The sequence below is a fragment of the Vigna unguiculata genome, chromosome 3, assembly GCF_004118075.2.
Source record: "Vigna unguiculata cultivar IT97K-499-35 chromosome 3, ASM411807v1, whole genome shotgun sequence".
NCBI classification, from domain to species: Eukaryota; Viridiplantae; Streptophyta; class Magnoliopsida; order Fabales; family Fabaceae; genus Vigna; species Vigna unguiculata.
Window position 1 is genome coordinate 56,894,498 of NC_040281.1, and position 15,871 is coordinate 56,910,368.

Genomic DNA, 15,871 nt, shown 5'->3' on the forward strand with positions numbered 1-15,871 from the left:
GAAAATGTGAAAAAAAAATATCGTTCTGTAAAGATTTTTTCAAATCACATTTCATGTGGAACGTTACGTCAAACTTGTTTTATCAAACCATTTCATGTGAAGTGTTTGGAAACAGAAAGCTCCAAAAAAATTGTCATCAAAATTTTCAAAACATTTAATTGGGAAGTCACTTTTATAAAAATTAAATTGTCATTTTGAAAATTTTGAAGGTGGACGAAAAATTTTTGAGAGTGAAAATATACTACTCATATTTCATGATTAAAAAATTAACAAAACCAATTACAGAGAAATCTGAAAAATTAAATTTGTATGTAAAGTATCATGTCGTTATTTTGTTAAGTATGATTTACGAAAAGATAAGATATAAATTTTAAAAGTATTGTAGTCTTCTAATAAAAAATATTTCCTATAATATATTTAAATTTAATTGTCTTTCCATTGTTTCTTTAGTGTTGTCCTTTTTTTTATACATATTATTAATTTTTAAGTGTTATTTATTTCTCATATAAGAAATAGGTATTTTAATTTATTTAACAAGAAGAACAACAACACGTGTGTCACTGTAATTTAAGTATTCTCTTTTAAAGTATTATTGTTTAAGTTTTCTGAATAATTCTACTAAATTTCATCTTCCATTTTCTTTAAATAAAATTGCAAATTTTATATTTTCCTATCTCATAAATTATACACTATTTACATTATTCCCTGAGTAACAACATCTCATCAAGTCATTTTTTTTATTGGCTTAAATACTTTTTTGGTTCTCATTTTCGCAGTGTTTGTTGCGAATGATCCTCATTTTGATCGAATGTTATCATTTTTATTGAATGTTTAAAATGATCATCATTTTCGCAATTTGTGTTTTATTTAGTCCTTTTTCTGTAACGCCGTTTAAATCATTAACGGAACATTGTACAGGTGGCACGGTTTGTATCAGGGTGTGTTACGTGTATTGTACGGTAATTAGATATTTGGGGTTAAACAAGTGAGCTAGGGTTTTGGTAATGAATTATTGGGCAGTTGGTGAGTTTTGGCAATCTTGTTCCTCTATTCCCAATTGGTGTTGTTACAATCTTCTTCTTACTGCAATCCCATTATATAGGTATGTTACGGTCCCAATCTTCTTCCTTTACCTCTGGTTGTAATCGTTGGAGGCAACCATGTTGTATCACTTCATGCATTGTTGGTGGTTCAACGAGAAATTGATTAACCCCAATTTGTAGTTGCGGAGAGATGACAGCTTTAAGGATGGCAAGAACTCCAAATAATATTGGTAGAAAATTTTGGGTATAATCTGTTTTTATTTTTGTGTTAATAATAAATTGGTGTTAATAATAAATTGGTTTTAATTTTTGATTTATTGATTTACAGAGTGGTGGTTCGAATAATGTGGGCTGCAACTTTTTCAAATGGTGGTGTCGATGAAAAGATGTCATCATCATGACACAAATGAGGCATATTAATGATTTTAAAGTCCTATCTGTTTTGTACTATTGTTAAATGAAGAAATAAATTAGTTTGATTATGTTGATATTAGTCCCAACATGTTCAAAATGACATCTTAATCTGAGCATTAAAGTAAGTGATATTGATCTAAGCTTGGAAAAAATTAAATTGATCTAAGTCTGGAAGAAGTTAAATTCATAACATTAATTCATCATCATCAAAATGCACTAGATCAATGTTTGGCAAAAGTGAGATTAGATGAAGTTTAAGGAAAGTCCAAATGTAGTACAATGTTTGACTCTCCACTTCATTCCGAGCTCAAGAAAGACGAAGATAAAGAAATTTCCCTAATTGCAAAATTTATCCTAAATTGAAAAATTAACGTTAATTAGCCACCTGTACAGTACACGTAACACACCTGATATAAATCGTGTCACCTATACAATTATCCGTTAATGATTTAAACGACGTTATAGAAAATGACCAAATAAAACACGAATTGCAAAAATGATGACCATTTTAAACATTCGGTAAAAATGAGGATCATTTTAAACATTCTGTCCAAATGAGAATCATCCGCAACAAACACTACGAAAATGAGGACCAAAAAGGTATTTAAGCTTTTTTTCATTCTTTTAAAGTCTTAAGTATGATTGTGATTGAAGTAAATATTGTAGAATAAACATAAAACAATTTAAATGAGTTAAAATTATTAAACCTTAACAAATACATTTATTTATAAGATAAACTTTTTAAAACATGTAATATTGTCTGTCATTTAGTATTTGTAGTCGGTAAATGTCATTGTTTCTTTTATGTATTTATAGTTATAGATATATTTTTCAACACAAAATTCATACGACGGAAATAAATACAATAAATAAAATCTTGATTTTGTGAACATAAACTACGTTTATTTACATTTTCTGCAAACATCGGTTCGAATAGTATTGTAATCGATAAATGATATATTTATAATCACTAACAAGAATCACACTTTTCTAGTTTCCCGAGTTTCTTATGCTATAAGAGATTTTCCATGTGATTTTTTTATTCTGTTTGCAAATGATCTTTAAATTTACTGTGTATTGATTTTTGCATATCCTCTAAAATTAAAAATATTCGTAGCATACAAAAAAAATGCAACCAGTAAAAGAAACTCACTGCTGAATGAAATCGTGGTCCGAACAACAAAACTTCCTAAATGTGGATACCGTTTTAATTATATTTAAAATAATAGATCCGTATTTCACCTGATCAGATACGATGGAAAATACTAAAATGAAATAAAAGCACTTTCAATAACACATCATACATATGTAGGATAACCATATTTATTCATAAGCTCCATATGCATAATTGCATCAGAAGCGATGGTCGTGGCGTGGTGGAGGGGCCGGAGGGTGGTGGCCATGTGGCCCAGGAGCAGCTTCTGGCGGCGGAGCAGGTCCATGATTGGGTGGCCCGGGCGGGCCATGGTGAGGTGATGGGCCGGGCTGGTGGTGATGACCAGGAGCGGGCGGGCCATGGTGAGGTGGTGGGCCGGGTGGGCCTGGAGGGCCTGGCGGGGGAGGGTTGTGCATGTTTCTTCTCTTCGTTGAATTGATGAAGCAGACACTGAGGCTGAACGAAAGCTTATATATATATTGAAACCACTAATTTCTAAAAACTGCAATTTTCGACGAAAGTAAATAACTTCTTCCTTATCTTCTAATAATCTACTAGTCAATGTGTCGGTTTTGTTGTTAGTAGTTGAATAACTAACATTCATCATACAACATGCCAAGAATTTAAGCTCCACTTGCAGGTTTATGTATCTATAATAACACTTCTTACAAATTTTAAATATAAAACAATTTCACCTCTTATCTATCCAACTTTCAAAATTTATTCAGATAAAAATTAGTAAATAGGAATTTCATAATACTTTACCTAAATTTACATTTGAATAATGATTTCGACACAACTTATTATCACGCCGTAGTTTAGGGAAAAAGAAAAGGAGTACATTTTTTTTTTAATTTAAATATATTGAATTTGAATTGGATGTATTTTTAATTATTTTAATTAAATAAAACAATTAAAATTTATTGAATTACTTAATTTTATTTTTTGAATTTGGTATTTCAATTACCGTAATTCAAGTGATTTCTTTTTTGTGTTTCACCAATGTTGTACATAGATCAAAACAATTTTATATAAATCCATTTAACTTGTTTTTGCATAAATGCATCGATTTTTTCACAATATGTTATGTTGAGTGTTTTGCACATAATAACTAATGTTTGTTTAGGGTAATAACTTAAGTAATAAAATAGTTAAAAATGGATATTGATATGTGATGTGTCTTAACATTATCACGATAAGAATGAAGTTGTCTTCTTACATTCACTATACTCAACAACTGTATTGTCTTAGAAAGAAATTGATTTTCACAATAATTTGTGTTTTTAGCATTGTGATAACTAACTTTGGCGATATGATTTTTATAATATTCCGAGTGTTTTAACAAATAATAAACAATTATTTTTAAGGATAATTTACACGAGAGATTAACGTAACTTTTTAACTAAGATTTTCAAAATATTAATTTTTTTTTTCTTTTTTCTTATAGTGTTTATCTTTATAAAGTCTACCTAACATAGAATTTAGATTTTACTTTGAATATTCCTAAAAACAAACTAATTTTTTCACGTGCCATTTAATTTCTAAAATAAATGTCTAGAAGAACATAAAAGATAAAGTAAATTTTCAGGCCAATAATGTTGAGAAAGCTTATCACATATCAAATGGGTAATGTATGTATTTTAAACATTGTAGGTTGTCTTACGAGAGGAACAAAATTGAGAAAAAGAAAAACTACATAAAAGTAAAATAAAAAATTAAGGAGCGGTAAAACGATATTGATCCAATGACTAACTTGTTAGTCTGTGTTGAAAAGAATAGGCTGAGTTGAAGATTTTATCTGTCAATCCATTCTGATCTATTTCGTTCAGTATATCAATTTGACGAACCAAAATACGAATTAGTTCGTCTCAACTTGTTGGTCTATTTTTAAAAAATAAAATAAAAATAATTAAGAAATTAATTTTTATATTCTATTTTTAAAGGTGTAAATATATAATAGTATTATAATCTAAATCATTAACATCTATAAATTAAATTTTAATTATTAGTTATAATGAAGTAATTTAATATTTAAATATAATAATTATTTTAATTTATCTAATTAAAAATATTAATTAATCAATTAAATTTTTTTAAAATATTTTATTTGATTAAATATATTTTTAATATTAATTTATACGTATATATAAAAAATTGAAAATTAAAAAATTTAAAAAGAAATAAAAAATAAAAAAATAACTAATGGGTCAGTTCGATCAAATCCGCTAGCCCGTCATCTATGAAATGAGTTATGATGATTGATTCGTTTCTGTTTGACAGTAAGGGTGACAAACATGCCAACCCGCCTGCTTTGGCCCGACACGTCTGTGGCCCGTCAAATAGAAACAAGTCAATAATTATAACCCGTCCCGTATAAGACGGACCGAGCTGGCCTGTCCACTTTTTTTTCTTTATTTTTTTAATTTGTTTTCAAATTTTTTAATTTTGTTTATATATACATATAAATTATTATTAAAAATATATTTAATAAAATAAAATATTTTTTAAACTTCAACTCAACCTATTATTTTTAACACAAGCTGGTAGACTAGTGCATCGAATCCGATCCATTTTACCACCCGTATTTGACATACCACTCTCATCCTATTCATTTTTTACTGACTACGAACACACCAAATCTAAAGAGAACAAATTAACCCGTTTTGTCATAAAACCCGTCGGCTTATTTGAATATTTGGCACATACTTCCATTAGTTAAAGTAGACCAAGTTTTATTTTTATTACTTTGACAATTATTTTCAAACCATGTGCTGGGATAGTAAACAGTTGACACAAAAGCAATGGTAAAGATCAATTTCATTTCAAAAATATCACTTGTACGGATATAACGGCAAGAAGAATTAAAATAAAAAAATTGCAACATTTTTTCAGTAATTATTTTTTCTGCCCCCTTAAAAAATTTCCCCAAACCCGCTACCAAATAACAACTATCTAGTTATTAATTAATATAACAATTTTAAAACACCATTTTCTTATCACATAACCTGACCCTTCACGTACAAATTGAGCCGTGGAACTGACATGTCAAGAAAGAACCTAGAAAAGAAAAGAAAAAAAGAAAAAAAGAAAAAAGAGAGATAGTTTAGGTGACACGTTTGCAGAGAATGAAAGAACATGTGACGTTGTACCCAATTTAAATTCAAACAGAGTAAGGAACAAAGGGTTTGTTTATTCATCATTTATGGTAGAAAGAAGAAACGGGCAACTATGTTTGGCGAACAAAGTCAATGGTGTACCGTATACAACATTGTTACAAAGCATTGTTTTTTTGTTGTTTTTCTATAAATTACTTAGATTTGATTGAAGTAACAATTTTTGTTTTGATGACCCTGGCAAATTATTATGCTCTATTATCACGCATCTCTCTTTATTTCGACCACATCTATCACCAATTACACAACAAAACAAAAAACAGACCACATTTTTATTTCCTCTTAGCTGTTATAGATTTGGCTTTTTGGTTCTCCAATCTGTCTTCTGCTATTATCATTTGCCTCTTTTTCTTTTCCTTTTATTTTCAAACTTAACATCATCTCATTCATTACTTTTACCACTGTTGCGTACATAATAATGATAATATATAATTCAACAATTCATATCTCTATTAACCTTTCAGAGCCTCTAAATGAATGTTTAGTTGAAATTTTATGCATTATTTGTTTTCACTTAAAAATACATTTAATCTCTAAAGAATATTATTTATCATATTTTGAAACAGATTTAGAAAGAAAAAAAAGTGAGAAAAGAAAGTGGTAATATTAAAAAGACAAGAAAGAAAACACTCTATGAGTGTTTGAATTGAGAGCCCCCAAAGTAGGGAAATAATTGAAAATGAAGAAAAGCTCCAAGTTGGTATGCTTTCCATTGTGATGAAGCAATAAGCATCCACATCTTACATCTAGCTACTTGGTTGTGGTGTGTTCTTTCTGTGTCTCTAATCTTCTCTTCTCTTCTCTTATTTTTCTTATCTCTCTTCAAGATCATGGGTTCCTCCTCCAGTAGACTTTCCACTCGCCCTTCTGCTTCTTCTACTCACAGGGTCAACCGTTTCAGATTATCGTCTCTTCTATGTGGCACCTCCACCTCTCGCTCCATTCATCAGGTACCCTTCTCCATCTTCCCCCAAAATCCCTTCTTCCACCCTATTTCCTTAACACCCTTTTCCTTTTTCACCTTCTCCTACACTTTTAAAATTCAAAAATTTCATTTTTCACATCTGGGTTTCATCCATCTCATCCCCTTCCTTCATCACAGGGATAAATAAAAGTAAAGCATATCTGATATGTGCCTGTTTTCTTTAAAATCCGTGGCCCCTTTTTTTGTGTATGCTAATCGATTGACATATTTTGTGTAAAAGTATTGATTTTTTTTATTGGGTAGTTGTTTTGTTTTTCCGGAATTGATCGTGTGAGATCATCTTTTATACATGAACTTGTTCGCAGTTTATGGGTTGTGTTGATTGTTATAGTTGCTGGAGCTTTTAGAATCTGGTAATTTATCAATTGAATTATACGGGTTGACGTATTTGAGCTTAATCAATGGAACAATCAGCTGTTGACGCCTAATTGCTCGTTGTATCATTCTTTGTCAATTATCGGGTTTGGCTTATTGTTATTGTTTTCCCCGGGTGGTTTTAATGGTTCAGTAAATGATGCAAATTTCTAACATCTGGAAAACTTAAAATTTCACAATTTACGAGATGTTGAACTGAACTCCTTCTCCATTCACTGGCTAGCAGTGACTCTCCTTTACTTTGTATTGATTTGTTTGGATTTTGGAGACGAGTTGGTCAATATTGAATCTATACAAAGATGCATTCCAAAGATTATCGAATACTTTCGTGAGGAAAACATAACTTGTTAGTATTGTTTGAAATTCTGTGCACTAGCTATGTTAAATTAATGGGGAAGACTGTTTGAATAGTTGAAGAGAGGTTGATGCAGGAAGTGATATTCTTATATTGTGTTTTTAGATGGAAGAACATTCATCTGAACTTCAGGTTCATTTAGCAAGAAATTTTGATGGTGAAATTCATAAAGTCACTGAGGAATCATCTTTATCATGTACAGAAGCTAGAATTAGCTGCAGTCCCCCTGCTGAAACTTCAACTTCATCTGGTATGAGAACCGAGTTCCATGGGAATACTAGTGCTGGAAGTTCTTATAGAAACGTTGCAACACAGATTCAGAGGAATCGCTTGTCTGAAAATGAGGAGCAAGCCCCTCCTTGTCAGGTAAGTAGTGCTGGTCATAGTGGTCGTGAATCATGTAGTGATAGTAGCAACACAGCTAGTACTTCATTTGTAGCACAGCAGTCTTCAGATCCAGTCTCTGTAAATGTTTCTGCTAACAAGGATGTAGTTAATGACGTTAATAATCCAGTGGTTAGAGGTGGTGGTGTCTCTCAAGTCTCTAATGAGACAGTGCATCCAAGAAGTTCAACCCCTCAGGAGCATGGGGAAATTTCAGTTGAGAATCACACTAGTGCATTCATATCTATCCAGAATTCTTCCAACTTTGTTTCTCAAGGTTCCAACTCAGCAGCAACGTCTCAAGGGCCAGAAGAAGAACCATGTCGTGAGACAATACCTTCAGGTTTAGGCATTCTCGTATCCAATCGGGAAAGAGGAACAGGAAACGATAGTGTGCTTCAAGTTGATGTAGTCACAATATCTTCCAACATTTTGTCTGGAAGCAATGCTGATGCCAATGATCATGACGTTAGAAGGAATGGAAGAAGGTTATTTTGGGATGCTTTTTCACGCCGTAGTTCTAGAAGGCTCGGTGATTCTCCAACCTTTGTCTTCTCTACCGGAGGCGCTGATGATCCTGGATCTCAAGATCGGTGGCTAGTTGATTTTGGTGGTGATTTGTCAAATGATGGGGTTGGAGGTGCTTCTGCATACATGGGCAGTAGAATTCACAGATTGAATGAACGAAGAATGCGGCACTCGAGATCGGAGGTGATTTTGAAAATTTGGAGCATAGAATGCCTCAAACTGCTTATATTATATAACATACTTGGATTTGTTCCTGGGTTCATGACCCCATTCTGTCATGTTGCTTAAGCTGTTTGATTACTTTTACAGATCTGGGATAGGCTTCGTGGCGGCTTTGACGAGATTGGGCGATGGAATTCATGTCCACTAGGACTCCATGCAGATGGCATGTGCTCATGTGAGTCTTCCCCAATGGCTGAGGAATCAAGCACTCGAGCAAGTATTTCAAGAATAGTCATGCTGGCTGAGGCTTTGTTTGAGGTTTCAACCTTCTCTCATATTTACTGTTTGCTGCCAGAATTGATTCAATTTAGCTTCCCACTCCTTTTTTTCTTGCATTGTTTAAACCCTATACATCTAAAAGTTTAGTTTTTGTAGTGCTGAGATTTCATCTTGTGTTTTGGATTGCAGGTTTTAGATGAAATCCATCGACAACCTGGATCACTGTCTCTATCCATGGTCTCACTCCCTGCCCCTGAATCAATTGTTGATTCCTTTCCCCTGAAATCTCACAAAAAGGTTGAAATGGCTGACGGAGGCAATGATGTTGAACAGTAAGGGTCCTCATCCTAGTTCTTTTAAGCAAATACATGTGTAGAAGTAATGTGATAATGTGAATTCAGATTCTCTGCTGGATTTTTTAGTGAAATCCTCTACTGAGCATTAAAAATACACCGATTTTGATATATTAAACAAAATCACTATCCATCAGTGTATTTTAAGCATAACAAAGGAACAGTATAGACAAACCCAGCAGAAAATTCAAATTCATGTTATGGTTTGTTAGCCTTTTATGGTTGAAGTGTATGATAGTTTGTTTGGCCTTGAACACTAATTTGGAACATGATAGATGTTACATATGTCTGGCGGAGTACGAAGAAGGGGACCAAATACGAGTTCTTCCTTGCCTCCATGAGTATCACATGTCATGTGTGGATAAGTGGCTTAAAGAAATACACGGGTACTGTCATTATAACTAAAACTAGTCTTCTTTTATCATTATTTTTCATAGTTACCTATTTCCATTTCATAGATAGCAACTTATGTAGCTTTCCTCTTATGCAGTGTATGTCCTCTGTGCCGTGGCAATGTCTGTGGAGGGTTCACAGAGTCTTCTACCAACTCAGAAGTGCAATCTCACTGAAATTGTACATAAAATGTAAATATTTAAATTTAGACCAAGCTTCCATTTGGCTCCTCTTAAAGATACACATTTGGCATCAACATTGTTCAAGCTATTGTCACACACAAACTTCACCAAGAGACTGTTTTGGTGTCACCGAAAATCTTCAAAGGACTAATTTCACATCACAGATCTTTAAGAGACTAAATTGATACGAACTGTACCTTATAATACCTAAAAATAATGGCTTAAAGCATATTCGGCCACTGCCAATGATATGCATTAAACTTTTTTAGAGTCTTGAGTACAAAGTGAGATTTTGTATCAGAATTTTACGATGATTCCGTAATCTTATTTTTATAGCACATATCCATCCATATTACAGAGCTGATTTATACTGTGGGTGGAACTTTATTTTTCTTTTTCCATTCATGGAACCGAAAGAAGCAAAAGGAATGGATTTGTCACTATAATGGAAAATTAAAGAATGGAAAACAATGCGAGAGAAATGATTTTTCAGTTTTGTTCTTCATTTATGGGAAAACCTCAACACAACTCTGGTCCAAATTTTAATCAAAAAATATTTTCTGATACTTTTTAAAGTATGTATGTGTGTTTCACACGCCATTTCTGGAATTAGTTAAAATTTTCCTTCAATCATCTATATATATTATATTTGTATTTTCTTTCTATACTTAATTTTATCAATTGTCTGAGTTTCTGCTTTTATTTATTTTTCTCTAAATACAATCTTAATATTTTTTGGTAAAGAATTTGTAAATCATTAACAATTAAGTCTGATCTCAATGTCTAAATTGTTCATACGAAAAAGAAAATATGTCTTAAATATTCAAAGATATTCGATTATTATTTAAAATATCAATTATATATAAATATCATTGTTATACATTTCATGTATTAGAATATGTTACAAAACTTCAGTTTATACTGTTTTTGCAAATAAAAAATATATAAATTTTATGTTCGAAGATATTTGTTATAAAAAAATTTTATATAATGCATAAATTTTAATATGCTGCATGTTTTGTATGTATATTAGAAGTTCGAAGTTTTACAATAATGAAGTAATTTTATCCTAAATTAACAAAGTAATCTGTTGTTTATCACCCGGGATTTTGAGTAAAAGATTGACTTTTTGTCTCCACATTATTCGTGAACCTTTCTTTTAATCTGGGAAACATCAAATAATAACCGTATGTTTGAGTGAACACCATTACAACGTAAAAATTTGAAGGCAAAACATAACTTAGAGAACAAATTTTGACTTGTCACCAGAAATGCTGGATTATAGAGTAGAAACATTGATATCCTTGGTGGGAAGTAGGTTATCGATAATAGGGACAGTAATTACAAATTCTAGGTTTTGTTGTCTCAAATACAACGTTACTGTACGGACGAGCTTCATAGAGAGGAAGCATGATCCCAGACCTTAAACTAAGCAAAACCATGAGAAAATGGATTGATGTTACTGCTGCGAACTGAGTTTTCACGGTGACCAAAAGGGTTTGGATGAATGTTTTCGTCATTGTCAGATGTTGTTGTTGTCGTCCAGCGCCTAGAGTTGCCGTGTCTTTCTCTCGCAACGTTGCGCATGTTCTCCATTTCCGCAACATGGTCTTTGAATTCCTTCTTCACAACGTCCAGCACAACATCACCATATCGGTCACACCAGGATCTTCAATTTCAAAATTACATAAAAACAAGTTATCCAGTGCTGAAATTTCAAGATATATGAAAGAGGGGTTTGTGTTGTTGACTCACTTGGGAAAGTAGTTTTTCAACTCGGCCTTGTCCACTGGAATTCTGGTAGAAATTGCTTCAATCTGATCATTCCTGTTTGTACAAGTAACTCGTCAAATTTCACATGTAACAAAAAGCTAAGAAAAATGAAATACATGTGATGTGACATTGTTTTGTTTGTACTCACGAAAATTTAAGATGTGGGTTTGTGCTGCTGAGTTCTGTCTGAATTCTAGACAACTCCTTTTTTATCTTGTCTCCCAAAACCTGTTTATGGTGTACAAAAGTTTTTGCATTACATGCCTAAAATTAACTGAATAAGGAAATGAGATTCAAAAGGGAGGATCGTGAAACCTTATCTATGAAAAAATCAGATGGAGAACCATCAGAATGCAACTTCTTCTTCATTAACTTAGTGTCTGGTCCCTCACCAAATCCCTTTGCAAAGGGACCTGAAAAGGCCTCATTATCTGACCTCTCATTACGCGACAAAGAACATGTCTCATCTTCTGTCTCGTTTCTCTTCCATTTCTTGAATCCTTCAAACCCCCATTGTTTTTTAACTGATTTCCCTGATTTTTGATCTTGCTCACCATTATGTGTCTCTCTCTGCTCCTTATGAAACAAAGCCCTGAATGGTTTCCTCTTCGACTTCTCCAAACCACTACTCTCCTTAACTGCTTCTGGAGGTTCACTTTCTTTCATAAGAATTGAACCTCCTTCACTCTGTGCTCCCTTTGCTTGAGCATCCCAGAAAGGGTTTTCATTTTTGGCTGACAAAGAAGGTGAATCAAATATGCTCTTTTCTGTTCCGGTTTTTCCACTTTTGCCAAAGCCAAAAACCGAGGTTGCTCCTTTAATCTGCTTCATCGATGATCCCTGATTAGATCTGTTCTTACAACCAGAATTCTCTTTGTTCACGGAGCATTTCTCATCCTTTAAGTCAATCACCGACCACTCTTCTTCCAAATTCTCTTTTGACTCCTTAGTCTTTGCCACTATCACATCCCTGGCTTCAATCTGAGCCCCTTGAGCCGCCAGCCTCTGAAGCAATGGCCTCTTAGAAGAATGATATTCTTCTTCAGAAATGCACTTCGCATACAGAAGTTCCTGGTGACAAAGAAAAATCCAAGTTTCAGCAAACATTTTGCGAAATTGATAGTGAATTTTAACTTTTTAAAAATGTTTGTTTTTGTGTTTCATATAATCCAAATAATTACCTAAACTATTACATTCAAAATCAATTCTAGATCTAGAATCAAATGTTCCACAAAAAACCAAATACGTGAGCATTTACCTAAAGCCACTCTAAACCTGACCCTAAATCATGTATGATGAATCTAAACTAAAAAAACATCCAAAGATTTACTTTCATTAAAAATTTACTCTAATTCAAACTGACCTGGAGAAAGAGAAGCTTGTCTCTTAGTACAACAGGGTGTTCTTGTTCTGGAGGAGAAGCAATGAGGGTGTCTAGCAAGTGAGTTCTGAAGGCTGAAACCTCAGATTCAGCCACAATGCCTTCTTTGTGGAGACCCATCAAGTTCAACACCTGGTGGAAAGAGTCTTGCTGCCATTTAAGGTTGTCTGATTGCAGCTTCGACAATTTGTGTTCTGCCGCAGGTAAAGGTCGTTTCTTGAAGCTGAAAGGAAGAATGGTCTTGCAGAGCGAGGTGATGGAGTCATGGAGGGTTGAATAGTAGGTGGGTGTGTAATAGGAGTACACCATTATGGATCGATGAAGTTGGAAGAAGGTTTCTGAACAGAGAATTTCACTTTTGTGGCAAAAGAGTGATGATGTTTTTAGTTTTGTAGAAGTTGAAGAAGGTGTCTGAAATTATGAGTTGGTTAGATTTTGAATTTTCGAAGAATACTATAAACAGCCACTTCATGCTACAATTACAAACTAGCCGTTGTGAATGTGGAAAAAACACCTATGCATGTGACAAGTCCCAAGTTGTTTTCATTAATTATTTTCCTTTACATAATCCAATGAGAATAAGTTATTTTTTACATTGTTTTACTGAATTTTTTTATCAGCATTTAATCAGTTTTTTTACTGTTACTATTTTTTCCTTTTCTATTGACATAGTTTTTATTCATCGTTTATAAAAGGTAAACTCAACTTTGGTTCCCCTTCATGAAAATATCTATGTGCATTTTTCTATAAATGTACGAAACATAATATAATTATCAATGAATATGAGATATTATTTGTGTGGGGTATCTTTTAATAAAACCTTTGTTTTATTTATTTATAAATATATTGAATTGGTCTTTACAATAACTCCACTATTTTGACGAGATGTTAATTTTTAAAATATTACACATTAGTACAACTTTTGTATTACTTGTCGCAAATTCATTTAAAAAGTAACAAAGTTATGATTAAATTAATATATGTATTAGATATTAAAATAAAAAGTGATAAACTATTTTTGAAAGTACTAATTTTAATAGAAATCAAATTTATAAATACCACAACTTACCTAACTAGTATAATTCGTGGTCCAATGTTCCAATATTTGGTAGTATGGAATGGGTCAAGGGAGAATGAGAGGGACATCATAATTAATCACAATCAGGTTGACCCGATTCACTTCTTTGTGTGTCAAAATATTTTTGCAATTTGACCCGATTATCACAGATTAGTGGATTAGTTCACTTATGAATGTTTTTTTAATTTATTTTATATATTTATTGTATTACAATGAGAGTAAATTGACTTAATTTATTTATTATAATAATAAAATCAAAGTGTTCACATAATTATCAAAATATTATTATAAAGATAATAGTTAAAGATTAAAGTATCAACGTATATAACTTGACAACAAATTAATTAAATATTTAAACTGTTCAAATATGATTGAACATCATTCTCACATTTAAAAATAGAAAATTGTGAACCTGTATAGTTAGAAGTAGTAAATAATTATAACAACACAAATTTTAAAAAATGTCAAAATATTGGTGGGTTACACAGTTCAACCTACTTGTGAAAAAATTGAATTTTTCTCAATTTAATGTGGTTCAAACCTGTAGTGAGCTGGATTAAATCACAAGTTGGAACTTATTTTGACCTCTCTAATCACAACTAATATAAAAAAGAGAGAAAGATACATGTAACACTTCTTCAATTCTATACTCTCATAATTTTAAGTAAAATTATTTTTTGACAATTTTTTTAAACAAATTTGACAAAGATTCCATAAATAAAATTAAAATAGATTATTTCTTTTTATTTTTTAATCAAAAGGAAGTGATAAAGTAGTATTTTTGCTTAATAATTTGTCAAAGTTTATAAAAAAAATGTTAAACTATTATTTTCCTAATTTGAATAATTGTATTTTTACAAATGTTATAATTTGAACAAAATTATTGTTGATGGGATTCATCTATCCCTCTTCCGTTTCATTGTTTTTGTTCTCTGACAAAACATTACAGTTTTACCCAAAATTATATGTAATAAAGTATTATATTCTGAAATAATAAATAAATTGAATAGTTCGGTTAACTGAACAATCAAAAGTTACGTCTTATAGAAAAAAACCTACACAGAAACTACCACACCCATATTTTTCGACCGCATCTCGAATAGATAAACAGATAACACACATCTCAATAAGGATAAATTTGATCCGATCAACTTCCTTCCCAACCCAATCTTATTATCTCATCCACAGCAAAATTCTACAACTTCTCTTCTAATCCTTCTAATCGACTCATATTTTTTTGATAGTTTGTTTCTTCTTTGCGTGATAATTACTTAAACTAATAGGAACAACATGAGAAACTCAAAAGAATAAACTCCCACTTAATATTTCATCTTAATTTGCTCTGAGATGCTGAGGCAAAGCATCGAAAAAAGCTCTTGCTTTGTGGTGTGTTTTCTGTTGTGAGATAAGCTGCAAACCTCTGATCCAATCTGCGCTTGGCTTCAAGAGCTGCTACACCCAGATTCTCATCTGGGTCTGTTTGATTCACCGTGTTTCTTTCCTGATTCCATTCAAACATCACAACCCATTAAGCACGCAGAGAGAGAAGAAAAAAAGGTGTGAAATTAAGAAATAACAGTGATACGAACCAATAGAGAGGAAGAAGAAGAAGAAGGAGGAGGGGATTGGAGATTCCTGGTAGCGTACAAACAGAGAGAGGAGCGAGTGATGAAATCACGAGAAGAAGTGTTGTTATGCAATCTTCTTCTTCGAGCACATTCAACTCCTGGAAGCATACCAGACATGATTTCGATGCTCTCTCTCTTCACATGGGATCAAATCAAATGTTAATCATAATAAATACAAGATTGAGTTGCGTTACTTTCTAGGAAACCCTCCTCGAACTTTCCTTGCACC

The 15,871-nt window shown here is 32.2% G+C and overlaps 3 protein-coding genes across 5 annotated transcripts; 1 reads left to right on the plus strand and 2 right to left on the minus strand.

The window, feature by feature from the left end:
- The first annotated feature begins 6,398 nt into the window (after nucleotides 1-6,398).
- LOC114178267 (E3 ubiquitin-protein ligase RLIM-like) lies at nucleotides 6,399-10,124 on the plus strand. Of its 3 annotated transcripts, none has more exons than XM_028064080.1 (7): nucleotides 6,399-6,486; nucleotides 6,614-6,736; nucleotides 7,607-8,596; nucleotides 8,723-8,893; nucleotides 9,044-9,186; nucleotides 9,483-9,593; nucleotides 9,698-10,124. In XM_028064080.1, exons 1-7 carry the CDS (start codon nucleotides 6,466-6,468, stop codon nucleotides 9,774-9,776), a joined length of 1,638 nt encoding a protein of 545 aa, XP_027919881.1. In that variant the 5' UTR covers nucleotides 6,399-6,465; the 3' UTR covers nucleotides 9,777-10,124. The 3 variants fall into 3 exon arrangements, with proteins under 3 accessions (XP_027919881.1, XP_027919883.1, XP_027919882.1); XM_028064082.1 differs by having other exon boundaries at nucleotides 6,408-6,486; nucleotides 7,704-8,596; nucleotides 9,698-9,856; XM_028064081.1 differs by lacking the exon at nucleotides 6,399-6,486 and having other exon boundaries at nucleotides 6,491-6,736; nucleotides 7,704-8,596; nucleotides 9,698-9,856.
- A 901-nt stretch (nucleotides 10,125-11,025) lies between these two features.
- LOC114176942 lies at nucleotides 11,026-13,376 on the minus strand. The gene is made up of 5 exons (XM_028062148.1): nucleotides 12,919-13,376; nucleotides 11,871-12,626; nucleotides 11,704-11,783; nucleotides 11,538-11,609; nucleotides 11,026-11,451 (listed from the first exon to the last, which is right to left on the minus strand). Exons 1-5 carry the CDS (start codon nucleotides 13,243-13,245, stop codon nucleotides 11,211-11,213), a joined length of 1,476 nt encoding a protein of 491 aa, XP_027917949.1. The 5' UTR covers nucleotides 13,246-13,376; the 3' UTR covers nucleotides 11,026-11,210.
- Nucleotides 13,377-14,997: 1,621 nt separating this feature from the next.
- On the minus strand, nucleotides 14,998-15,871 carry LOC114176668. Its single transcript, XM_028061777.1, has 2 exons — nucleotides 15,604-15,871; nucleotides 14,998-15,515 (listed from the first exon to the last, which is right to left on the minus strand). The coding sequence occupies exons 1-2, from the start codon at nucleotides 15,757-15,759 to the stop codon at nucleotides 15,342-15,344; spliced, it is 330 nt and encodes a 109-aa protein (XP_027917578.1). The 5' UTR covers nucleotides 15,760-15,871; the 3' UTR covers nucleotides 14,998-15,341.